The sequence below is a fragment of the Puntigrus tetrazona genome, chromosome 20 (assembly GCF_018831695.1).
Source record: "Puntigrus tetrazona isolate hp1 chromosome 20, ASM1883169v1, whole genome shotgun sequence".
Taxonomy (NCBI): domain Eukaryota; kingdom Metazoa; phylum Chordata; class Actinopteri; order Cypriniformes; family Cyprinidae; genus Puntigrus; species Puntigrus tetrazona.
Window position 1 is genome coordinate 13,029,239 of NC_056718.1, and position 26,306 is coordinate 13,055,544.

General features: G+C 38.9%; 1 protein-coding gene across 9 annotated transcripts in view; it reads right to left on the bottom strand.

Annotated features, from left to right (window-relative positions):
* The window catches only part of epha7 (eph receptor A7), a 74,703-nt gene that overhangs the window by 14,296 nt on the left and 34,101 nt on the right, over window positions 1–26,306 (bottom strand). For 2 of the 9 annotated variants that reach the window (XM_043220042.1, XM_043220040.1), the window contains exons 6-9: window positions 6,877–7,001; window positions 4,751–4,925; window positions 3,237–3,345; window positions 2,361–2,416 (exon numbers count right to left, since the gene is read on the bottom strand). In XM_043220042.1, coding sequence (XP_043075977.1) covers window positions 2,361–2,416; window positions 3,237–3,345; window positions 4,751–4,925; window positions 6,877–7,001 — 465 coding nt within the window. Of the gene's footprint in view, window positions 1–1,433; window positions 1,705–2,360; window positions 2,417–3,200; window positions 3,346–4,738; window positions 4,926–6,876; window positions 7,002–26,306 lie in introns of those variants that run through there. The other 7 variants (XM_043220041.1, XM_043220039.1, XM_043220038.1 and 4 more) reach the window with 5 other exon arrangements.

Sequence of the window (26,306 nt, forward strand, 5' to 3'; positions counted from 1 at the left end):
GAGGGTGGGAAAACTTGAGGCGGCACTGGGACGTGACGCGTGGCGCGGGCACTGGAGACGGAACATCGGGCACTGGAACGGGGACGGAGCGCGACGTGGGGCGCGGGCACTGGAGCGCGACGTGGCGCGGGCACTGAACGGGACGGAGCGCACGTGGCGCGGGCACTGAACGGGACGGCTGGGCGGAACCAGCGAGCTAACGGGACGGCTGGGCGGAACCAGCGAAGCTAACGGGACGGCTGGGCGGAACCAGCGAGCTAACGGGACGGTTGGGCGGAACCAGCGAGTTAACGGGACGGCTGGGCGGAACCAGCGAGCTAACGGGACGGCTGGGCGGAACCAGCGGCTAACGGGAAGGCTGGGCGGAACCAGCGGGCTAACGGGACGGCTGGGCGGAACCAGCGGGCTAACGGGACGGCTGGGCGGAACCAGCGGGCTAACGGGACGGCTGGGCGGAACCAGCGGGTTAACGGGACGGCTGGGCGGAACCAGCGGGCTAACGGGACGGCTGGGCGGAACCAGCTGGAGGAACGGGCTGGGCGGAACCAGCGGGCTGCTGGGCGGAACCAGCGGGCTTTCTTAGCTGAACGGGAACAGGAACTCAGGATACAGGAGGTGCCTAGTCTAAGTCCAAGTCCAAGTCTACATCATCCAGCTCCCTTTGCAGATCCAGCAGCCCCAGGTGGATGATCAGCTCATCCTCAGCCGATGTGTAGTGGGCGGAGCTCCACTCCGCGCTCTCCTCGCAGTCGGCTGTCTCCACCGCGGGAGCTCCGCCAGCTGGGCTCGCGCACCTGGTCTGACGACGGCTCGGGTCCTGTTACGCTCCACGGCTCTACGCCTCTGTGACGATGGGTCCGTGGTCACGCCGACTCCGCCCCGTGTCAGCAGTGGGCCCAGGCTGGGGCTCCGACCATGCGGTGAAGGGATGAGTTGGGCTCTGGATCTGGAGTGGGGCTGGTGTCGTTAGGCGCAACCATCATGGTTGATTTGCAGGACACCAGCACCCACTCGACGTGACGCGGCGAGGCTCTCTCGAGGACCGCTCCCGGACAGCTGCGCTTGGCTGGAGGTGTTAAGTCCACGGAAATAGAGTTCGAGCAGAGAGCAGTCCGGGTAGGAGAGTATATAGTTGAACAGTTGGTGTAGTCTGCAATCCTCTGCTCCAGCAGGCGGATGAGGAACACTAAACTGGGCAAACATGGCAAAAAAAAAAAAACAAAATAAGGGGGAAATTTGCTATTTCTTTAAGGTCAGCGTTCTGTCACGGTTGTTTACGAGAGCACACAACGAGATGCAATGAAAATAAAGGGGTTTAATTCCAAAATTACAATAAAAATATACAGACAAATAACAGGCAGGCAGGATAAACACGGGTGTAGACATCGGATATGACAAACAGAACTCAAAACACAGGACTTAAATACACAGGGTAATTGACGAGACACAGCTGATGACAATAACATAATTAACACGGAGGGAAGGCAGGCACAGGGAGCACATGGCACGGGACAAAAACAAACAAAGAGTCCAGAGATGGGACAATTATGCTACTTAAGGAATGATTCACCGCGGGAAAGATGGGCTTTTAATAAAACTTGGCTGTCAATGCAGGAGAAACATGAAAACATTTATGAAATCGAAGCTACATGACTAGAGAAAACAGAGAAAAAGGGCTGTGGTGTTTGGCGTTTATCCAATGGCCTGTGGGTGGAGGTATAAAAATGTGAAAGTTTGATCTGTAGTAGTTTTAAGAAAACCCCCAAAGTGGTCAAAAGTCAGTAAAAACTGTCAGTAAATGTCTGCTAGATGCAATCTTATTTCAAAATGATACATAGTTTCAGTTTTCATTTTTTAACATATATACACACAATATATATATATATATACAACTACAAGCAAATTCGTAAAATGAATAAATGCTATAGTTTATAAAAGCTATTAAAATAACACGTGTATAGATTAATAATTAGCAAAAATAACATGAAAACAATTATCGACCAGAATGTTGATGTCGGTACATCCCTTCTCTTACTTCTAGCTGAAAACTTTAGACTAAAAAGCAAATGTTCAAGATATTTCATCAAAACTGGGGCTTATGGGACGTTCCAGCTGTAATGGTTGACCAGAACATGATCAATGATGTACAGTCCTGCTCCTCCCCTCCTGGAGAGTTTAGTTCCAGTCCTGCTTTTACACACCTGCCTGTAATTTTGAAGTGTGAGCCCAAAGACCTTGATTAGCCGGTTCAGGTGTTTGATTAGAGTTGGAACTAAACTCTGCAGGACGGTTCTCCAGGAGCGCGGCTGAGCACCACTGATGAGCGTGTGTATAATGAGCTGATGAAAGCTGGCACTCACATTGAAAGTAGAGCTCCTCGTCCCCTTCCTGATCGGCCTTACTGTAGCCGCAGTGTCTACACAGGGAACAAAAAGAAAGTAATTAAAGGCCTGCAGCGACCAGACGTATGATTTCAAACATAACAGGGCAATACATCTTGGCTCAACCTGAAGAAATGGTGAAATCAGAAATGTTAATCAGAATATTTTTCTTGACACGGAATAGAAATTCCATGAATTCCTGTTCCGTACAATTCCAAGCTAGGAGCTTTGAGATAAATTAATCAATTAGATGATTTTTGTGTGTGTGTTTGTGCTGGCAAATTGTCTTTCAGAATTAATAGGTTTAGGAAAAATAAACATTGAGAATAAGTAAATGATCTGCAATCTGGAATTTCTGGAAATAATCTTGCCAGTTGATTACTGGAAATAACTCCATAATGAATTTAACTGATATGGAATACCAAAAGCATTCAGAGCATTCGGTGCTAATGGGCATGCAGGAGAGCAATACATGTTTGTGAAGGATTTATGGGAATCAGTTTACTCCAGTAAAATGACGAACAACATGAGTGAAGTTTGCAGATGGAAAAACACAGACGTTCTTGATTCAACCACGACAAACAGGTAAAAAAGGTGAGTCTGAGGAGGATTTGCAGTTGTGAATCCCATTCTGGGTGTATTCTAGCAGCATGAGCTTGTGAAGGGGGAAAATGCATCAGAGGTCACATTCCCACAGTGTATGACATGATGGTGGGTGGGTGAGTGTGATCACACGCAAGTGGGCGAGGGTGTGAACTCCACAGCTATGGTGGCCTTTGAGGGACAGAAAGGCAAACTGAGAGAGCGTACGAGACTCACAGTAGCGGAGAGTCAATGGGGGCCGCGAGAGCGTACCTTCTCCCTATGATGAAACCGAACACCATGAAGACCAGGATGATGGTACCGGCTACCGCCACCACCGCAATGATGATGACTGGATTCTGCTCACTCGATATGACTGTAGCTGCGATTAAAACACAAACAAAACAAGATGTCAATTGTAGAGCTGTAAGTTTGTTCATAAAATATAGTAATTTAATATATACTGGTACCATGCTGTTAACAGTCAATTTTCTTTCTTGTATCGTTTTGCATTAACATTTAATGCTTATTTCCCCTGTTTTTAGATTTAAGTTACCTTTTCATCTAACATTTAAAGTTATTTTTCAAAAACACTAGTAATTTGTAAAGTACTATTTGCTAAGTGAGACATTTTAGCAAACTTCAAAATTAATATCAATTTCCATACAAATAGTAAAAAAAAAAAAAAAAAAAAAAAAAAAAAAAAATATATATATATATAGGTAGATATATAAAATACTTTAGGAATTTTGGCACAACTTATTCACTCTTGTTTAGTAAAATCGTGACCACATATTTATTAAAACCAAGCATAGCGTGACAACGGTTTACCAAAACTAAAAAATAAATTGATAATTAATAAATCATAGAAACAAATTCTTCACAATTTTTGCTTTTTTCCCCATATCATGTGGTCTATTTTATAACAAAAGATTTCTATTTCAAATTCGATTTCTATATATTCTATTTCAAAAGCTTTTATTTTAAACATTGTATTCAAAAAATTTTTTAATAATGTTTCCATTATAATAAAGGATATTTCTTAAACGCCAAATTAGCATTTTCTGAAGAATCATGTGTCAATATGATTAGACTAAAAATACGTAAATAAATCACATTTTACAATATTTTGAACCATACAGTATTTTATAAAATTGCTGTTTTTATTCTGTTTTTCATCAAAATAATATACTGATATAATGACTTCTAATCGGCCATTTAATGATCTGTTTACTGAAATTGTTCCCAATTGTAATATTTGTGTATTCCTAATAAACTATTTGGCAAAAGGAGCAGCAGAATACAGTATCTTAAAGCAAAGCTCCGTTGAAAAGCATGGGACGGTTGTAACCCCCTTTTCGTCCTCTCTGTGCTGCGGGGAGGGGCTGGCTCTATTTTAGGGTCTCGCTGAGTGCACGGTTCTACTGTTTCTGAAAGTGGGCTTAATAGTCCCAGATGGTAATACAGTGGCCTGCATTTGAAACAATGACACATTCAGGTTGGATTGTTTCTCGTTAGGTTTGTTTCTCGGAATCGAAAATACTGCGCTCATTGACAAACTGCAGAGGGAACCGAAACCGAACATCTTATCGAACATACACAATGTCTTAAGAACAGTCCGGGTCTGAGATTTTATCAGGAAGAAACTGGACCTTGCTTTTAAGTGTAATCGGATAGAACCTAATACAAAACCTTGCTAATTTAGAGGTAGACTAGCGTACCGATTATACAAAATATAGATTTTAAAAATAGCTTAAAATAGCCATTCGACATACTGTTTTGCTCACCAGATCCAGTGGATTCTTCCTTAGTGGTGACCTCTACTCTGGGACCGAAAGTGCCGTATCCCGCGGCGGTGAATGCTCGGATCTGAAAGACGTACGCTGTGCTTGGCTTCAGATTACTGACTGTGGCTGAAGTAGACTTTGACTTCACGGTGGAGTAAATGCGATCCTTCTGGTCCTTTAGGTTCAAAAGAAGAAAACAAAATAACAATCTTGTCACAGGGTATCAAAAGCACAAATTGTACAAATTCTTTACAGAGAGGGGTAGTTACGCTGAAGTGTTTGGCAGCGAATACTGGAGCATTTGGCCTTTTTCACACGCAAAGAGTTCAAGCAGAGGCAATATCACAGTATTTCATCCGTAACCTAGGTAACCAGAAGCAAGCTGTTTGCGAGGAGCTGGTGCCTCATTTACAATTGGAATGTCAAAGAGAGCTTGAGGAAACACAAACACATGCACACCCACACAGAGTATACGGCTGATCCCAATTTGCATGCTACCCGTCCTATATAGTAGGGCAGATTAAGATTAGTGTGTCACAATGGCATGCAAAAGATGTCTGAAGATCTGTTCTATTTTTAGTAGAATTTTTTCCAGTGTGCTTTTTTTGTTGTTGTTGTTAAATATCGCCCACACCCACCTGCACAACAAAAAAAAAGTTGCCTAGTCTGTACTGGTTTACTACCACATCTTTATTAAATGTATACATGCATGCTTAAACATATAATAATAAAGCGATATTTATAATAAATGTAGTTATTTTCATATCATTTTAATAAAAATATTGAAAAAAAAATATTGAGTTGTATGCTAACACTTAAAGCAAATATACTATCCATCTTTGTCCATGTCCTTAAAGTAAAAATTCAAATAAGGTTATTTTCAGATCATGCTAAAAGTGAGAAATTAAACGAAAAGTTTATAGTCAGATAAACAACCAATTGTGAGATACAACGTGGCAATTATCAAAAATAAAGTTGCAATTACGTATATAATGAATTCATTAAACAAATCAGATAAAGAGACAAGATTGAGACTGAGATATCACATTGAGATATTGTTGATTATATTAATGAGTTACAATTCTGAGAAAAAATCAGTTGATCGATATATATATATATATATATATATATATATATATATATATATATAAACTTAAAACTTCCATGCTATACATGCAACTTATTCAAATCTTCAACCCCCGTGTAAACACCAATGCTGCACCAGAGCATTCTCCCACTGATCTGTAAATGATCTCTCATGGACTTCAGAAGAGAAGAAAGAAAAAACCCTCTTAAATGGAATGCCACAGGCTGTTAGGAGTGAAGTCAAGCTTGCTTCTAATTTTCAAACAGGACGGACTACAGCTAGAGAGCGCTGCTCGGGAGACTGCGTCTGCTTTCACATTGCCTGAGAGACCGGAACCCAACAGGCCGAGTGAACGCGCTGGACCTTTCTGCTCATGCCTGACTAGCTGACATACGAGTTTGAAGATAGACACTACGAAGCTGCGCTTTATAATGGATGGGGGGGTGGGGAACTGAGCACGAGAGTGAGCCGAGGTGAAAGAAATTAAGTGTGTATGTGTTAATGTTCGTGTTTTTTAGGAGCACAGTTCTGATTAATGTTTTAGTGGCAGCGTGTTCGTGCCTGCAAGGGATTGTTTTTGGGTTGTTTTTCACCGAACAGATGCTCGGCTACAATACCAGACGTACGTGTGCTGCTCTGGTATGTGTGTTTGTGTGTGTGCGTTTCTGAAGCGGTCTTAGACGTGTACGAGTGTGTGGCTGTGGTAAACTGAGACGGTCCTGTGTATGTTTGTGTGGGATCGGTGAAGGACCCCAGTCTAATTAAAATCGTATGAGCGTCTCATTCATTATAGCAATTAGAGGGGAAGGATCCACTCAGACCGGAGCGTTTGACTGCGAGCTTCGTGCACAGAGAATGCAAATCATAAAAAAGAAAAAATAAATAAATAAATGCAGGATTGAACGGGCTGCATGGGAATTGGGATGCTGACAGGCAGGTAGACACATGGTCGTTGTCTCTCTCTGTCTTTCATTTTGTGAAACACACAGACATATATTCATTAATAGCTTATGCTGTGGAGCAGGTGGTGTGTACTCACTTTCTCATAGTACTTGATCTCGTATTCGGTGATGACGCCATTGGGCTGCTCTGGTTCCTGCCAGGAGAGCTGAACGCTGTGCTGCTGAACTCGCTCCTTTATCACCTCACTCACTTGAGACGGGGCTGAAAAAACAAAACAGGAAAGATGCTGACTTTTAGTAATTCAGCTAGTGCAATTAAAAACTAAATATTAACTGGCATCCATGGCAAAAAAAGAAACATCTTTAAAATACATTTATTTCATGTTAAGTATGATTCAAATCTATTAAAATATTTACTGACATATCGCTAGAGACTGATATAAAAATTATAACGGTTGCTACTTATGCACAATGCGCATTATTAAGCCTAAATGCGTTTTAATATTACTACTGATGAGGATGCAAGATATTTAAAGTGTACCTAAAGTATACTTGCAAAGTTCCACTTCAGCACAATTAAATACACCTCGGTATATCTTTAGTTGGAAAAAACTACTTCCAAAAAGTGCATTAAGTACAAAATTAGTTGTTCCAGTTTTAGGTATATCAGTTTCATTTATAAAAAGTAAAATTTTTAAAAACACATATTTAAATGTGTTTTAGCATACTTAGCATGAAATAAGTGTATTTCATATACATTTTAGTATATTTAGTATATTTTTCATTAGGGATATTGGGCAATTTATTTATTTATTTCAGTGATCCATATAAAGATGTTCAACTACCAGAATTCTTAAAAAAAAAAAAAGAAAGAAAAAAATTCACAAAAGTTTGGAATTGAGGGTAAATAATAACAAAACTGTCATTTATGCAGTACTTTCAACATAAAATCCATTCATGTGAACTTTAAAAATGTTCAATTTCCAAGTAATTATCAACATTTAAGACAACGTCTTAAACGCTTTTCTACAAAAACTAAAAATAAACAGGGAACAATATTACTAATAGTATTAGATGGTGTTTGGATTAAAGTACCTAAAACAAATCAACCTCACACTGAGAGAACATCGCCTTAATATATTCATATACACATAAAAAAAACCCTATTCCCTTGCTTTAATGCAAATTCAGTACCTAGCTGGCACAAATGCACACAGACAGAATCTTGTGTCACTACTGCTCCTGCTGATGAATATTCACTTGGTGGCTGCTAAATGTTTACACCTCATAATGGAAATTTCAATTACTGAGCAAACAGCAGAAGACAGCCTTATCCCAGTCAGAGTAAAACTGCAACGTCTAGCTTATGAATGTCAATTAAGTCAAATTAATTCTGCCGACACATGCGGAAGCGCATTTTAGAGAAACGTACCCTAACCCCACCGCTGTTTCATTTACTCCCTTCCTTTAGCGCCACTTTACCGATCCGCGTGTGCCTCCTATAGAGTTTCTTCTCCAGTGCGCCATAATTGTCTTTAAATTGCAAAGTTATTGCACACTTTGAACGTCGACTCGGTATACTATTTCCTGTGTGAATTTAAAACGAGAAGCTTGTGGATAACCCAAATTAAATTCCTTGTTTTTAATAACTTCAGAAATAAGATCCGTTCGAAGGTAACCTTCGCATAAGGACGTTCTGGAAGAAGTGCATGGAAATGTAGCGTTCATGCATACGCCATTAATGAGTGTCCGTTCTCAACGGACGTCTGTTAAAGTAAGAAAAGACTTGCCTCGAGTAGAAGGGAAGAAAAAAAAGGGAGGAATTTGACTTCGTGAGAGTGACAGAGGCAAAGTTTCAAGGTCACAACCTCGTTTGACCCGGGATTTTGTTTAGCGCTGACCTCGCGGTAATGAGCGATTCAGGATTAAAACCTCATTAGAGGACCGCGGATGGCAGTGCAGATCCAAAACCGCAACAGTCCAATTGTGTTTTGACATATCTAGTGTAATCCAACTAAAACAATCTAATTTCCCATCCTGGATCCGAAGGTCGGCCAGACCGACTCAGACATGAACGCACACCACACTGCGCCGGCCTACACGCTCATTTATAACGGGAGCCCAAATCCTCGCTCTCCTTACGAGGCTGTTCGATCCAAACCACAGCGATCGTACTGATGCGTTTAGGGATATTACATACTCAAAGTGTTTTAAACTCCCTTGGTTGGAAACTGCGCTGATGAAGAGGCTGGCTTTTTTCGAGCAGGAGTGATTTCCTACTTTCAGCTGTAGTCAAAGCAGTCCGAGCGTCTCGGAATCTGTGTTTGTTTTTCCTCTCTGTCCACATTCATTGTATGCAGAGAGTGTCAATTACCCGTGAGGAGTGGGGCGATGCAGGCAGGACATAGCAATTTAAAGAGCACACTTGTATGGCACAGAACCAGCTGTATTGGAGTAATTGGATCTTTTAGCCCTTTCAAACTGACTGCTTCTTCTGTAGTAGTGGGTATGAGGTGCTTGACTGTCTCCCTGAGTAATAGCCTAGCTCCTTTTAACCTGATCTGGGAAATAAAAGTTGCGACTGTTTCTCTGGAGTTACTTTTCCCACATGAAGTGTTTTCTTGTTATTCTTCTTGTATATCTATTTCCATATCCAGCACACCCTCTGACTTCTGAATCTAGTTACACTGTACAAACACACGTATGCTGCTTTTGGGGTCTCCGAGGCGCATTTCCATTGACAAGTCAATCTGTTAGTCACTTGTGTTTACTTGTAAAAACGCTAAACTTTGGCCCTGAGGTAAAAGACGTTTGTTAGTTTTGACAAGCCACTTGTTAACCATAAAGTCAAATAAAAGCAAGTGGATGTATTTGTAGAGACATTAGAAAAGAAACAAGTTCTTAAAAACCCAGTGAAATCCATACTGGACATTCGAGGCTATTATTCCAAGTCTGTTAAATTACAGGCAAATTGTAAGTAACGTATGTAGGTAAACCAATATTCTGCCTGATACTGATATTCGTATTGAAGTTATGGCTAATAACTGATAATTTAAGATAAATAAAGATAAATATATATTTAACAAGTTAATCCAAGTATATTGCTAAAAGTCTTGATACGTCTTAAAAAGTAATCCAAATGTAAAGAAAATATAGGAAATGAGAATAAATAGTTATAATGAAAATGATTATATATAACTAAATACAAAAGCTACTTTTGGGCATTAACTAATAAAAAAAAATGATATGCGCACAGACATATTTATTTGGCCCATAACTCTCAATACATCCACCTCGTGAAAGCTAAAACTTTTTTTATTTGACAAAATTTAAAGCAAAGTCCTTAAAAACTTTCATCATAAGCGGCAGTCTCGTGTTCCAGCAGTGCGGGACCGGCTGCCGTCCCCTCTCTCCGCTGAGAACCAGCCGAGTAATTGAGAATCGAGCGTAGTGACAGCCCTCATATCGACTCGAATCTGCGAGCTGGAAGACAGACCCTGAGTTCAGTGTTAATATGGAGGAAATGTGTCCCTCACTCCCTCTCCGTGGCACCTTCCCCGTGGTATGTTTAACCACTGCCCTATAACAACCATTAATGACATGCTTACCTCAGAGTGAGTCAACCCACTCCCACTTTTATCGCACGAAAGGGGCCTAGCGCAGCAGAAAATCGTATAATTGTTCCGTCTGTCCTGAAGCGGCTTTGTGCGGAGTTGGGGGGGGTCGGGGGGGCATTTTGTGTGCAGTGGTTGGGTGACATAAAAGCAGATATTAGTGACCTTCTCGAGCTTCCTAATGCATAAGTTAATTCAAGCAGAAGCAAGCGTCTATCATGTTCTGCATTAGAATACATTAGGGATACATTATGCATGGATGTTTTCATATACTCTCAGCTCCTTTCTCTCTTTAACTCTGTTGGCTGGCTGTGGCGCTTCTAGAGTATCTGAAAGCGCTAGAATGGCATTATATAACAGAAATCATTTTCTCTCTCTGCTTTGCTTGCGCGGTATTAACTTTGAAGTATTTTAATTATCCAGCCACTTAAGTCAAGGCTGACACTCTCACGTCCCCGGTTTCTTTTCATCCACCTCAAAACTATCGAATAACTTTGAGCGCTTATCAAGAGACGCAGAATGAAATGGCACCACAAACACGTCCTTAAGTGCTGCATTGCAGTTCCTGTCCTTTTACAGAAGCCTGAGATGGAAGAATGGAGGTTTCGCTTTAGCCAAGGGCGTAGGAACGATCCGAGAAGCACATTATAAACCTTATCAGCCTGGCTCATGAATATTAATGAGGCAATGTAACGTCCGCCCAGTGGTTCTAACTGGTTTGCTGTAAAGCAGGTGGGTGCTGAGCTTTCTTGATCGATTGCCGATGCTGTCACTTGGCAGAGGCATCTTCTAGGCCATAAGCTGGCTCAATTATATGTGTGCAAAACCTGTTAGGGTGACTTTTGAACATTCTGAGCATTGCAATATTCGGCTTTAAGTCAAGTCAAGTCAAGTCAAGTCAAGCCACAATTTATACTAAATGTATATTAAACGTACGTATTAAAAGTGAGTTAATGTAAATTGTAAATTATGTACATTTACGTAAAAAAAAATAGGGTTTTTTTTATTTGAATTTTCAGATTCATGCATTCATAATTAAGCATTCCACTGATGTATGGTTAGTTAGGACAGGACCATATTTGGCTGAGACTATTTAACAATCTGGAATCTGAGGGTGCAAAAAAATCTAAACATTGTGAAAATTTACTGTAGGGTTAATAAAGAAGGACAATAAAATGCAATAAAAACATGTTAACAATAAAAAATACATGATTTTTTATAAATGTTATCTGTTTTTTTTTTTTTCAAATAATCTCTTCAAATATACCAGTGCTATTTATGACTACCTTTTGGTCCAAGGTCACATATTATGACCAATAAATCCTTGCTTGGCTGTAATCTGTCATTTTATGTAGCCAGCTACAACCTAAACAAAATTATTAGAGTGCAAAAAATTAATTTTAAGCTTAATCTAAAGGTATTGAGCCCCATTTACACCAAGAACAATAACTTTAAGGATCACGATATTAGCGTCCACACCAGTGAATTATATCATCTGTTTATTCTAAGCGCATGTGTGTCTGTCACTTTAAATTCTTTAAATTTTGTCACTTGTTCGTGTGGTTGTCAATGTTTGTATCATTCATCAGCTGAAAAAGTAACTTTTTTGGAAGCGATTCCAACATCTTTTCTCTGTGCCTTCCTCTGCTATTCTTTAATACTGAGAATGATTTTTAGAACTATATAGTTATCTTAATAGTTATCTTGCTTGGTGAGAGCGGGTCTTTACAATAGTCAATATGGCTATAAATACGGAGCAATCTGACGCATGACTTAAGAAATGCTGCAGACATGTTAGGTCGGGTTAGACGGGTGAGTGGGAAGTCCTCTCTACCGATTCCTGTCATTAGTTGGATATTTTTTATATTTACGGTCATCTCTCGGCTAGAGCGCTAGGTTTTAATAGGACTGGGCCTCCTGCAGACGGCTTTTCCAGAGCCCTATGAAAACACTGAGATCGGCGACAGAGCTCTCGTCGGACAGACACTAACGAGGGCTGACGTAATCAACATTACTTAGCCTGACATTTTGACTCTTAGCCGGAAAAGAAAAAAGGCCCACAAAAGAGACGGAGCAGTATTAAAAAAAAACCTCAAGGAGAGGCTGAACCGGTGTGTGAAAGTGTGTAAATGAATATGTGAACGGAGACAGAAAGCGTGGGTGTTAGATCTGCCTCATTATTGCCCCTGGCTACCACAAAGTGTGTGTGTGTGTGTGTGTGTGTGTGTGCGTGAAGGAGAATGTCCTCCTGTTCCTCTCTCTGCAACTGCTTCACAAAACCATGAAAACGGTCTGTGTGTGTAATTTATATTAATGGCTCTCAACTAGTGCATCATGACCCAAAAATTACGATGGTATAATAATAATAATAATAATAATAAACATAAATAAATAAAGCTGAGAAAATGTTAAAACAGAAAAGGTTAAACAGTCTAATAATTTAAATGGGCTCAGTTTTCTTCAAGTTTATTTATTTTAAAGTAACAGTATTTGAACCGTAATTTTAACCGCTGCATACTTGTAAATAAATAATTGGAATAAATCAATGGATTAAATAAAAATGTAAAAAATACATTAGATATAATTCTAATAAATAAATGCACACACAAATAAACATTATATTTACATTAGAATATATTACTTGTTTCCAAGGAAGTTTTTGTTCAATTACGTTAAGGCCAATGTAAAATCCGGGTCCATTATGTGCTCGTGGCTGTGTGCGCTGGGACCGGCCTTACAGTGAAGGTTATTCACTCAGTCTGTTGATAGCGCATATACAGTAGACTGAGTGGGAAAGAGAAAGCGGAGACAAAACCGAGAGAAATAAAAAGACAGAAGCCAGAAAGGGAAAGAAAGGAGAATTCACTTCGTCAGTAGAGGCTCAGTGATTCAGAAAATAAAGTAGGTAGAAGATGATGGCCCGCCGTTTTGATGAATGTTGAGGGAACCGGCAGAATTGCCGTGACAAGGTTTTCTCTTTTGCTGTCTTGTGCTGTCTCTCCTTTTCTCTCTCGCTGTCTGTCCCTCGACCCCCAGCCCCGGCGTCCTCCCGCTGCACACTACCAAACAGAAATGTGCTTTCCCAACCACCGTTACCAAGAGCTTTGTCACTTTCAGTTAGAGCGGGGCCAGGGGGATGCTCCGATTTGGCGCTCCACACAGGAACCGCTCAAGCTGCTAAGTAACGCTTTCATTTCTCTCAGGGATCAAAGCCCGAGCTTTTCGGCAAACCGTGAGATGCTTTAGAAGCGAAAAGGCCACTGAAACTCACACTTACAGCTGAATCTGAAAGTATAAAGTACAGTGTTGGGTCTAGTCACATCTAGTTGGCTTGGCGTTTTCTTTAAATGATGTAAATGTAAGCAACGGAAACATTTTCGTCTCACAACCTGTAATATTTCGCTGGAATATGTGAAACGCTGAAAGCTTTTTCCCACTTCTCCCTCCTCGAATACTAATGGCACGAATTCCTTATGAGAGTCCCTTATGACACCTCCTCTGCTTTGGAGGGGTGTTTTTGCTATTAGGAGAGCTGGCTCTCAGGATTTTGAGCTCTCCGGTTTAAACGCTGCTACTGTACCCAGGCAGAAAGGTAGTGCCTGATTTTGGCAGAGCCGACTGAAAAAGATGACTAGTTAAAATCAATTAAAGAAGAGGACAAGCTCTCAAACACACAGGTGACAGCATCACAATGTCAAAAATAAAGTCTGTCCAGTAAAAAAACTCATGATCAAACACTCGCAAAAAAACTAAACAAAACATGAAAGCATGTTTCTCCCTCAGAGCGAGTGCGCAAGATAAATGAATAAATGAATGAATGAATTAGTCAAACTAAATTGAAATTGACGTAATAAAAAGCAATTATTAAAAAGCAAAACAAACCATAGCAGAAAAAAAGTTTGATCGGTTTCAGGTTTATCACTGAAAGGAGGTCTAAAGTGATTCAGCTTCTTTGAATTAATATAATGAAGTAAACATTTGACCTCGAAGACCAAAGGTCATCACCAAACCAAGAACAAAACGGCAGAAGGTTTTTCAGGTATATTTAAGGTTTATTCTAACAATCCAGCTTCTTTCAGTATTGTGGTCACATAACCCTTGATCACATGTCTCACCAGCCACAAGTTCATATAAACAGCCCAGCTGTCCTGTGCTGCGAGCCTGTCGTAAGTTTGGAATGGCATTCAGTCGTGTAGCAGATGCTGAAATGCTGGTGAAGACGCTCTCCAGACTTCCTCACATAAATTAGAGCCCAGCAGTGGCAGGCTATTATCAGCCATCACTGCTCCCATGCACCTTCTGACCCCACACACAGAGTCACCTGACCCGTATCACAACCATTCATTCACTGACATATAATCACACACTATTACTAACCCAAGATTGCCACTCTCCGTACACCGTGAGGTCCACATGTCAGAGATCACTAATGAAAATGCTTCTATCAAGCTTCATATGGTCAGCATAGCAATTTTAGTCAAAGGTTAAATATTTAAAAAAAAAATTAACATGAATTTTAAAATGTCCAAGTGTATAGTTATAGTTTAGTTTGAAAGCATCGCACACATTTCTATCAATCCCGATGATCCACAGGGAATGAACAATTGATCGGCTGTACAAAGAACCACGTGATCAAACTTTTAGTAACCCACAAAAATAATGTCCCAAAACTTTCTTCTAAATTTAATTTATACCTTAAAAGTCTTTTGGGTCTGACTGTATATTACACAGCATTCGTACCGCACATTTACTTTTTAGTCTTTGTAGTGTATTACTGTTATTTCATATTTCCTGTAATACAGACCCCCAGACAACCGGTCAACAAGACTTAATAAGAAAGCGGAAAAGATTTGAAAGATACGTAAACACAATGAGAAACCATTTTCGACACAGACGTTACAAAACAAGCAACGGCAGAATTATGTTCTTATTTCCTAAGATGAGTAATGGTTAAGGGAGAGAATGAGAGACATCCGTGTGCATCCCTGAGTCTCCACTGTAGGTGAAGAGAGAAGAAATAGAAATGGTGTGATTACGACTTGACTCCCATGTGCTAGAAAAGACAGCACTCTGGATTTTAACAGGCTACCCAGCATCCCCTCCACTCAAGCGTGATGGCCTCAGCCATAAGCACCTCATCATCTCCGCAATACACACATCAGGGCTCCACGTTCAATTCCCAACTCCACCGCAACTCAACCCTCAGACCGCTTCTGACATTACGCTCCCCACCTGCTGCCACGAGCTGCCCATGTGACTTACCAGCAAATCACCAATCAAAATCAAATGCTTGAGGTTGCATGAAACATCTTTGATCTTGATTTCTTCGGAAAAATAAAATATGGAATTGAGTTTGTGAGGCTTTTTTTGTTGTTGTTGTTGGACTTCACTGGAAGTCTGCACATGCTCAGACTGGCTTCTGCTTTCAGTGTGTACTAACAAACACACACACACACACACACACACACACACACACACACACATTGGCTTGGTTATCTAAATGAGCATGTTGCATAGATTCCTATTGCTTTTATTTACAGTTATAAAAATTGCAATATAATAACCCCTACTATAACTCTAACTCTGGTATTTCAGTCTCACTAATACACTATTATAGTGATCCATCCATCTATCTATCTATCTATCTATCTATCTATCTATCTATCTATCTATCTATCTATCTATCTATCTCTCTCTCTCTCTCTCTCTCTCTCTCTATATATATATATATATATATATATATATATATATATATATATATATATATATAGATTTTACATTTAGTCAGATTATTTTATCCACATCAACAAATGAGAAGCAATGAAAATCAACAAAAGAGCAATAATATGCATATTATAATGCCACTTATTTTTGTATTTTTTTGTCTTTTTGTTTGTCATTTTCAAATTTTTTACGTCTGTATAGTTTTTATTAGATATTATATATTTTATTAAATTGACCCTTAACAAGCTGAAATAAGTAAGTTTAAATGTTTTATATACCACTGCTGCTAACTATTGCTACAAAGAAGGACAGGTCAGGTTAAACTCACAAATCTGTTCTCAAAATATGGTTAAGTAGGTACACACACACACACACTTCACTCTAATTACAGACTTTTCAGGAACACAGCAAGCGGTCGTGGGGTTAAAGGTGATGTAATCATAAAAATATGCCACAGACCCCTCTCTCACTGGGCGTTTCGTACAACGGTCTCGACCGCACGGCCCATCGGAGCGAACAGCCGACCCCAGAAGCGACGCAATCCAAATGAGGGATGAACGTCCCGGGACAGAGGCCAATTTCAGCCCACTCTTCCAGTTTATCTGCTGCCAGCCTGACCTTTGGCTGTACAAGAAGCTACACGACTACGAGACATTCTCTGAGTGTTAACACGTGCTGTGCTTTTTATCGTTTGTCTTAATAAAGCGGAGGCTGCGTGACGATTCGCATTTGAAGGGCTCACTAAACAGGCAGAAGGACCTCAACCTTCTCATCTCAGCGAAATGTCAAAGTAATGCCTCAGGCCCGTGCAACACATTCACACTCACACGCCGTGCTGATTGCATATCTGAGCCGCGGCGAAACCGAAAAGCTAAGATTATTCACCAAACAAGCTGTGCTTTAAACTGATGGGTTTTTCAGGGTCAGAGGCACATAGCAAAAGCTATTATTTTAGATTTTGCATGCATTCAAGGCCACTTATCTTAGTTTTGCCATAAGTTCAGTTCCTTTGACTATTTCTTAAAGACACAGTTCACCCATGAATGAAAATCCTATCATTTTTTTCAACCTTGTGTCATTTTAAACTTTAAGGACTTTCTTTTAGATGGCTTTGTATGAGAAACAGACCTTTATGATGCTTGAAAACTCTACCGAACATTTAATGTAATTCTACGGAAACAAACAAACAGGGCATTCTTTACAAATTTTCTTTTTGTGTTCCGCAGAAGAAAAAAAGCTTTGGGAGTAACAAAAGTAAATGATTTTGAATAAATTGTACACTTTGCACCTGAACGGTGAATTTTAAAATCTCAAACTAAAACGGAAAACGATGCTATCATAAATAGCAATTTATTATCTCAAAGCGTCTGTCATCAGCAATACGATTGTATTAATCAAACCTCGTATGCTGTTTAATCACGGGTTTGGATGTCGTCCACATGGGTGGAACCAGATCCACCGCTCCGCTTTCTGTATTTTCAACCGGTTACATGCATGGCTCTGATTAAAGCTTGTGCGAGCGCCAAGGGTTAGTCACTCACCGAGAACTGACTAAACCAAAAATCACAGCCATTGATCTTTCTTAAAAAAACACGCAGAACGACATGAGTCACATGAGGAAAGTCAAAATCACACACACACCAAATATGATAAGATTAAACCCACAGATGCTGTAATTCAGAATTTTATTTGTATTTTAATATATATATATATATATATATATATATATATATATATATATATATATATATATATATATATATATATATTACACCTTTACAAATATAGAACAAATGAGTGTCATTTTAAGATTCATTTAATGTTTTTAAAACCTACTTGGCTCAAAAATCTCTGTCTGATCTTACGATTCTGATAGATGCTTTTTCTTTTTTGCATGCCTGCTTTCTAAGACGGTGAGTGATGAGGAGAAACAGAAGAAAGGCTGAGAGAGAGAGAGATAGGCTTGTATGTGATGTTTTATTTGGCCTGAACGCTGCAATCAGAGGCAGAGAGAGGGACACATCTGCAAAAGCCTGGACATGCTCCGCTCCAGCCAAATTGGCATCAAAGCGAGTGAGAGAGGTAGAGAAAATGAGAGAGAGACAGATGAGAGATTGAAGGGTAAGAGAGAACTGCTCTTGTTCAACAAACACTCCAATTCCGCTTGTAGCCAGAGAAAATATGAAATGAAAAACAGAGGAGGCTGTCTGGGCCTAAAAACCAAACAAAGAAAATACTTTTTCCTTCTACAAAGAGGCCAAATTTATTTTCCAACCTACAGTGTGGACCCCGCACTTGCCCCTCTCTCTCTCTTTTTAATGACCTCTTGTTATCCTGCTAGTGATGGAGAGAACGTTTGCTTGGGTTGTTGTCACCAGTACTCCACACAGATACACGGTGGCACTCGTTCAGGTTTTGTGTTTAACATATCTGCATACTTACAGGCCACATAAGCACTCATTCAGCTGAAAACACCTGGCAACAAACAGATACAAGTGTATGATTCCAGTGTGTGTGTGTGTGTGTGTGTGTGTGTGTGTGTGTGTGTGTGTGTGTGTGTGTGTGGTGCGGGGATCCATAAAAACCATGTTAATATTAGCTCTGGTTATTTTATTTGGATTGCTTTTCCGGTGTGTTTCACAGGAACATATAAAACATATTAACATTAAGTCCCAAACATGTCAAAAGTAATTGCAGGCAAAAAAAGAAACTTTATATATTAAGATATTAAAATATGATAATAACAACAGCAACAACAAATATTATTATTATTATTATTATTATTACTACTATTATCAACATTAGCAGCAGCAAGATTCTATTTTTAAAATCAATTGCCTTTAATATGTTTTTAATAATAATGATGATGATGAAGATGATGTAATAATTTAATAATAATAATAAAAATCCTTTTTCACAGCAACATTTAAACTATATTAACAATTAAGTTACAAACATGTTGTAAGAATAACAAGGTAAAGGTAAAATGTGATCTTAATGTATTACTGCATTAGACTAGGATAATAATACTAGTTGATAATAATATTATCATAAAAAAATTATATTCTAGAAATTAAGTGTTTCAAATAATAATAATGATAATAATGACAAATTACTCTTATCGTGACAATATTGTGACAATTATAACAATAATTTCTTGTTGTTGCCGTTGTTATTTTTTACGTTTTTAATTAAAAATTTAATTAATTTAATTGTAAAACAGGATCTTGCTATATTAGGAAACAAGGATTTTAATATATATAATATATATAATATAATAATAATAATAATTATTATTATTATATTATTTATTATTTAGAAGGCCATGCGAAGCGTCCCGTGTGGTGCGTGTTCTTAGTGTCGTATGGGAGCAATCAAAGAGAGAACTGCTGTTATTGGCTGTGTTTTGTGATTGACCGTGTCGCGTCACGCCATACTTTCAAGTTCGGCGCGAGCAGACAAATTGCTCGCGAGCAGAATCCTCGTTATTAGCGTCAGACAAAACGGATGACTCAACATTACGGCTTGTTTAGAGATGCGTCTGGTTTTGTTCATCTGCGCTGCGGTGAACAGACTTTGATGGAGGTCATCTCAACTAACATTAAACTAATTCCAGACACGCTCGCTCACCAGCACCAGCTGTTCGTCTGCCACTGCGGCGAGCGTTGCGAAAGACTTCTGAGTCACGCGGATGCGAATCGTGTTTGTTTGCCTGTATCTGTCATTGCAGGTGAACAGCCCTATCATTTTTATGTCTCATCTGGACTTGACGTCTTCTTTACAGACGCGCAGGACCCGGCGTGAAGGAATCCCTTCTGCGTATGAAAAGCCGCCACATCTTTCTTTTTTAGCGTGTTTAGACAAAGCCCTTGTCGGTGCTTACAGATGTATTGCCTCTTGAAATTCATTTCAAGCGGCCTTGCTTCTGTTGGCCTGCGATGTTGCTGTGCGGCGACGGTCCATCGGATTACAAATAATGAGGCCCAAAAAGACCCACTGCTCTGTTCTGTTAGCGGACAGAAACTTGTGTTGATTGTGATTAATGTCGAGTTGAAATGGAAGCAGAAACAAACAGATTTGTTAATGAGGCTTTCCTATTAGAAAAAAAAAATGACTATGTGAGTTTTTAGTGGTTGGTCAGTAGATCTGTTTTGATCACACCTGTAATGATGATTTGTTATCAATTACCAGGATGTTTACATTAGTCTCAATGAGATGATTCATGGCCCAATTAACTCTGCCTCTGGGAAACAGACGTTCGAGGGAACCGTGCTATGCAGAGAGGGCTGAAAGTTCAAGCTGATTTCAGTGCTTTTATTCTTCTCTTCGTTTTGTTCTCTCTGGCTTGAGAATAGGGTGATCAGAGTGAGAAAGAGCTGATTATTCTCTCTGTCTGAAGAGAAGAGGATTCTAGTATCCATCTGGCTCGCTTTAGTGTGAGAACCTGAGCGCTGCTGACGGATCCTCTACAAGCTAAAACAAAGCTCTCTCTTACTCAGCCGTGGTTTACCAAACCTCTCCTCTTACACCCTTTCCCACTAAATGAGTCAAATCGAAAAAGCGTTTTCGTTTTAAATTGCACAGGAAAACTTGTGCAAGTGATTTTTTCTGTATTTTAACATAAAAACTGTCAAATAAATAAGTAACAGGCAATCGTAACAAATTATATTGCATTTATAACTTACAACGGAGTACACAAGATTTAGACAATGAAAATGATTTGCTTTTATTTAATAAATCTATTACTAAAATAACGTTTTAATTGTGTGCATATATAAACTAGTCAACATTTGAAGAGGAACAAAAACCTAAAATCAATATGCCTTTTTACAGATTGAAATACCTATCATTTATGTTTAATATAATATTTCAATAATGTATGTGTTTTTATTTAATTATATGTGATCTTATTTGAAATAAAATTAAAAGGCGGTTTCAATAACTCAGTAAGGTTCGATAATTCAATAACAGTCTATTTTACTCTAAAAATAACAAAAATGTAACATAAAAAAATGCATGGACATACAAAAAATTAATTAAATATGAATAAAATGACTAAAATGAACAAAAAAGTCACTGTGCCATAAAACAGCGTAGAAAAATGTATATACTTCTTATTCAGTTGAAATGATAATTCTTCATTTCATGATTTCCCAAATGTTATTTACCTCTGTTTAAATCCGATCTTGAATGCTATCTTTTCCATGGATTCTCAGATCTTTTGGACCCCATTATATAAACTTAGATCTTTTTTCCCTCTCCCTTTCATGTCTCTCTTTATTCTCGGCTTTCTAGGCCAAAACGTTTTGCTAGGAAACTCAAACATGGCTCTCAGATGACAGACGGCAAAGCATATTCCCCTGTCTCTTCCCTGTGTCCCTTCATATCTCCACATCTCGCTCTGTACATTGCAGATTCAGTCGACTTAATCGCTCCAATTGAAAGTGCCTGTGAGCAGTCCAAGCTCCCAGCGCACAGTGCAGAGATAAAAGAGAGGGCCAGTTGACTCTCATCCCCCAGGATAGCTGGCCCCTAATCCTATTTTCTGTACTTTTATGAAATGAGAATAACAATATTCTGATGGATAAAGCGGTGGCAACATTCATCTCGCTGCTGGAAGGGGTCTCTTTTATGCCGGGTAGCTTGAACTCTGACATGTGTATGGTAGAAAGCTATTCCTGAGGTATATCGCTGATCTAAAGGAGTATGCATTACACAGTTTGCCTGTTTTACCATTTCTGAATACACAACATTTCAATGTGACGTTGCTAGTTTGCATGCGAAAGCCTTATCTTCGCTCTCATCTTCAATTCGTTAAATTGTATTTTCCCCAGCTTTTCACGCAGCTTCTGTAGACAGTCGCCGTACCAGTTTTAAGTAATGCAGAGGAACGCATCTGACGTTTTTAATAGGTCTAGGACGTGAAAGCCTTCGGTGTCAAATTTCACTAGCGTCATTATTCCATAATAACTCAGCGTCGTATTAACATAGTAGTCAGAGTCAGCGAAGACAATAAAAGTGAGCTTTTAAAGCCCATATCCCCTAATGGACTAGATGCGGACTCCACTTTTCGAGTATATTTATGTTACTCATTATTATTAGTAGCAGTTTTTATGAGAAACACAGCTTCTTATTAAACCGTCTCACTTCATAAAACCCTACAATGCTGTACGATCAACTGCAATGTAATCTATTTAGGCCTAAATGTATGATTTATGTATTTGAATTGCATATAAAAGTTCAATTTGGATTACACGTTTTTAACAAACTAATAAACGCAGCCATACATGGATGAAACGGTTTTCTCTAATCGTACTAATAAACTGTTTTATACGCAACAATAACCAGATTTATATACATTTATCCGTAAAACCAATTTCTTTCAGTCTCACATTCCTACTTTTGTTTTAACCGAATACATTTAATTGTTCATAATACGAGACGATATGCATGTTGACAATATGATTGTTTAACAACAGATGCATACTGCTAAGAATAAATCGTGCCGTGATTTTCTTTTGTACCAGTATCATTTATGTATGACTTAAAAATATGTATCACGTTAAGTTAAAATAGGCATGATTCATATGGAATTAAATATATGAATGTGTTAAATTTAAACCTACTTTTTTTATATATATATTTGACTTTTTCTTGCGCTATTGAGCGTCAAATCATAACAAACTACTGAAAGTCGGTTGAAATATTACATTAGGAAATGACTGGCCATTAGAAGCACAAAGTGCAGCTCAGGTCGGCTTACAGCTACTTCACCTGAAGAACTCCACAAATAGTCCTATAAATACGGTGGTCTCTAGATAACATACCTTGTGTCATTAAGTAATTATTGAGGGTACTTGCTGAAATTGCTCCATTAAATGGATAATGTTTTCTAATTTAGGATCAAAGCCAGACTCCCCCGACGACTGGCGGAGGACATTATTGAGGGTTTCTTCAAACGTCAAAATCATACACGACTCAAATAAAACGCCGCTCAGTGTGTAAGATGAATCATTACCCTTCCCGCTGTCTTTGTATCCCTCTGTACATCTATAAGTTTGAGAGGACAGAAAGTAGAAAGTATTGAGATGTAAGTGGAGGGGGGAATAGAGAGGTCTCACAGATCCTTTGAAGTCTGATTAAAGTCTGGAGAATAGCCAGATTCAGAACCTCCAGCTTAGATTAAAAATGCGCCGTTGTCCCCCTGGAAAAGATGGACAATACATAAAAATGCAGAAGCGCGGAACGACGCGCGCGCAACAAAGATGTCTGTGAATTTCCGGTCAGATGAACTCTCCGTCCATATGGAACTAATCAGCATCCGATGCCGTGAATCACTCTTAATGGCGCTGTCTCTAAAAGTGGTCCGCCTAACACAAGCATCGTTAATCAAAGCACACATCTTTAAAAAAGAAGCTGCTCTAGTCTGGTCTTTGTTTATTGACTTGTATTACTGTAATCCCTCACTATTAAACAAGACCAATAGCCTTTCAGATCTAAAGTCCCTCCCTCTGTCTCAGACTGGGCCAATCAGAACACAAAGACCACCATCGCTGTAACTCTTGTGGCTTTTAAACGCACACCGGGTCCTCGTAACAACGAAAAACAGATCAGGCCACTCTAGAGGGTAACAACTTAACAGGTGTTACTATTTTCTCCGCCACTATGTGGGGACTGAATAGCTTTACTGTAATTGGTGATTTTTTCGTGAGCCTGGTTATAAGCGAGGGACCAGGAGCAGTGCTCGCTGAATAAATTGGGAGTCCGCCCCCAACTTTTACAAGCACAATGATGGCTAGAATGAAGCTTTGGCCTTTCTTTGTGCTCTCGCCTTGTTTTCTTAAGGGAACCAAATCCACTTTGTCAGCAGTTAATTGGAGGATGCTGCTTTTCTATTATGCAAATAGGAAAAGTTTTCACTTCATTTAAACAGAGCCACCTTTTCCTTGAGTTGGGAGTAAAAGCCCTTCAATGAACCCTGTGCTGTTCCCACACCTGCCCAAAGAGACATTTCCATCAGTGATATTCAGACTGGGTGGTCAGGTTTATGAAAACATGGAATTAGAGACGTTAATATGTTGTATTCAAGCTTGTTTGTTGCCACACTCATATTTCCCTTCGAATGGGGGATATTTATGGCATTTTGGCAACCTTTAACTTTAGAGACGCTTGCCAGATTATAGTCCTGTTTTTGGATCCATGTTTAAAAAGAATGAATGTTTTTTAATCAATGTATAATTTATGATACATAACGCATTTAAATAACTTGTGTTGTAACATTTCCAACTTTCATATGCCTCGTTCACATCTGTCACTGAAGGGCTTAACCTGTTTACAGTCTGTGATATTTCTGAAAGAGGAAACACACCTGTCTAGACCACACGGAATCCCCCGTCCTTTCTTTTCTACAGATAGAGAGGAAAGGTCAGCAAATACAGACAAAGCAACACAAAGGCGGCAGTTTGTGTTTTGTTTTGTTTTGTTTTAACGGCATGTGAAAGTGGGCGCCTGCTCTTCACTAAAGCAGGGGGAAAAATGCTCTACATTTTCACAATTTCTGTTTTTTTTTTCTCTGTACTGTCAGAGAAGAAAAATCGTATTCCTCTCAACAAAGCAATGTATAAAAGGAACGGGTTCTATAAATAAACCAGAAGGAAATGTAAGAAAGCAACAAAAGAGCAAACAACTGAGCATATCCCTTGAGTCTGAAATTGTTATTTTGCACAAATCTGCACAGGTACACGCCACGTGGCTCTTAGTACAATGTGGTTACGCCAAATTCCCTTGTTTGGTATACCATTTACATATTCAAACATGAGGTTAAATATGAAGCTACTAGGTTTTTGTAGCCAGGGCTCAACAATAAAATAAGATATTCTTTCTGTTTAAATTCAGATGTGGCAATATTTCCAATGGTTCCACTTAATGCTAAAATTACAACAAAAAAATGTCTGTCTGAAATACATTGTGCTTGTTTTTGGTAAATACTTTTCAATTTAAAGTTTCAATAAGTTTTCAAAAACAAAAATGCATTTATTGATTTATTATTTTATAATAATAATAATAATAATAATAATAAAGATTTTTAAAAGTTTTTTAATGTTTTCTATATCAAAACAAACGTATAAATACATTTATAGAAGTTCAGATTTGCACTTTGACAATATTTTGAACAACAACAAAAATGTATTTGTCTCTCTGAAATAGATCAGTGTAGACACATTTATTTACATTGTGCTTGTTTTTGGTAAATATTTTTAATTAAAAGTTTTCTATTTAAATTTTTGTATTAAAATTATTCCTTTTAAAATCTTTTCTATATCAAAATAAATAAATATATATTTTTCTGCTCATGTTTAAGAATGCTTAATTAAAGGGTTTTGAATCTTTATTATGTCAAGCAAGAAATAAATAAAAACTAAATGTATTTACTTAATTACAGTTGGCTTGTTTTTTGTGTTTAATTTTTTTAAACTTTATATATACACACACACACACACACACACACACACACACACACACACACACATCATTTTGGGGTGTGCGTGACAATTTCCTCAACTGGCCCAAAACACTCTCACGCTGGCTCCGGGCTATCAGACCTTCCTTATTGTCAAGCCATGATAACTAATCCAAAAGGACACAAATGGACACAAAAAGATAAAGAAAAGCCTCCTGGCTGATATCATAAGTGACAGAGATGATTTTAATTGTGGCGAAACAAAGCTTATCCTAAACAAAAAGCAGCAAGTCTTTCCTGTCCACTGCAATGACAGAACACCTGCTGCTGGATAAGACAGAAATAAGTTTTTCAAAGCTGATGGTCACTATCTGCCATCCCAGCATCCTCTCTGCCTCCTTTTACCCTTTTTTTTACGGTGTCCATGTCCAGCTGTGCTCCCCATCTGTCTGCCGAATAGATTCCTCTCACTCAGTCTGTGGATGCTGTAATCTTTTTATTGTTGTTTTATACTATAAACATTAAAAGCCAGGAGAGCAGATGGCCCTCATATCGTCCTGCAGCTTTGATGAAAAGGCACCAGAGCAATATGGCTAGAAGACAAAGTGTGTGTGTGTGTGTGTTACCGTAACATATAGCTTACAGAAACCAGCAGGTGTGAGAGATGAAAAAATCAAGTTACGCTTAGGAAACATCTAAAAGTTGTCAAAAAAGTTGACGATTTGGTGCAGGTGCCAATCGTAGAACAAATGATTCTTTTTTTGTTTTT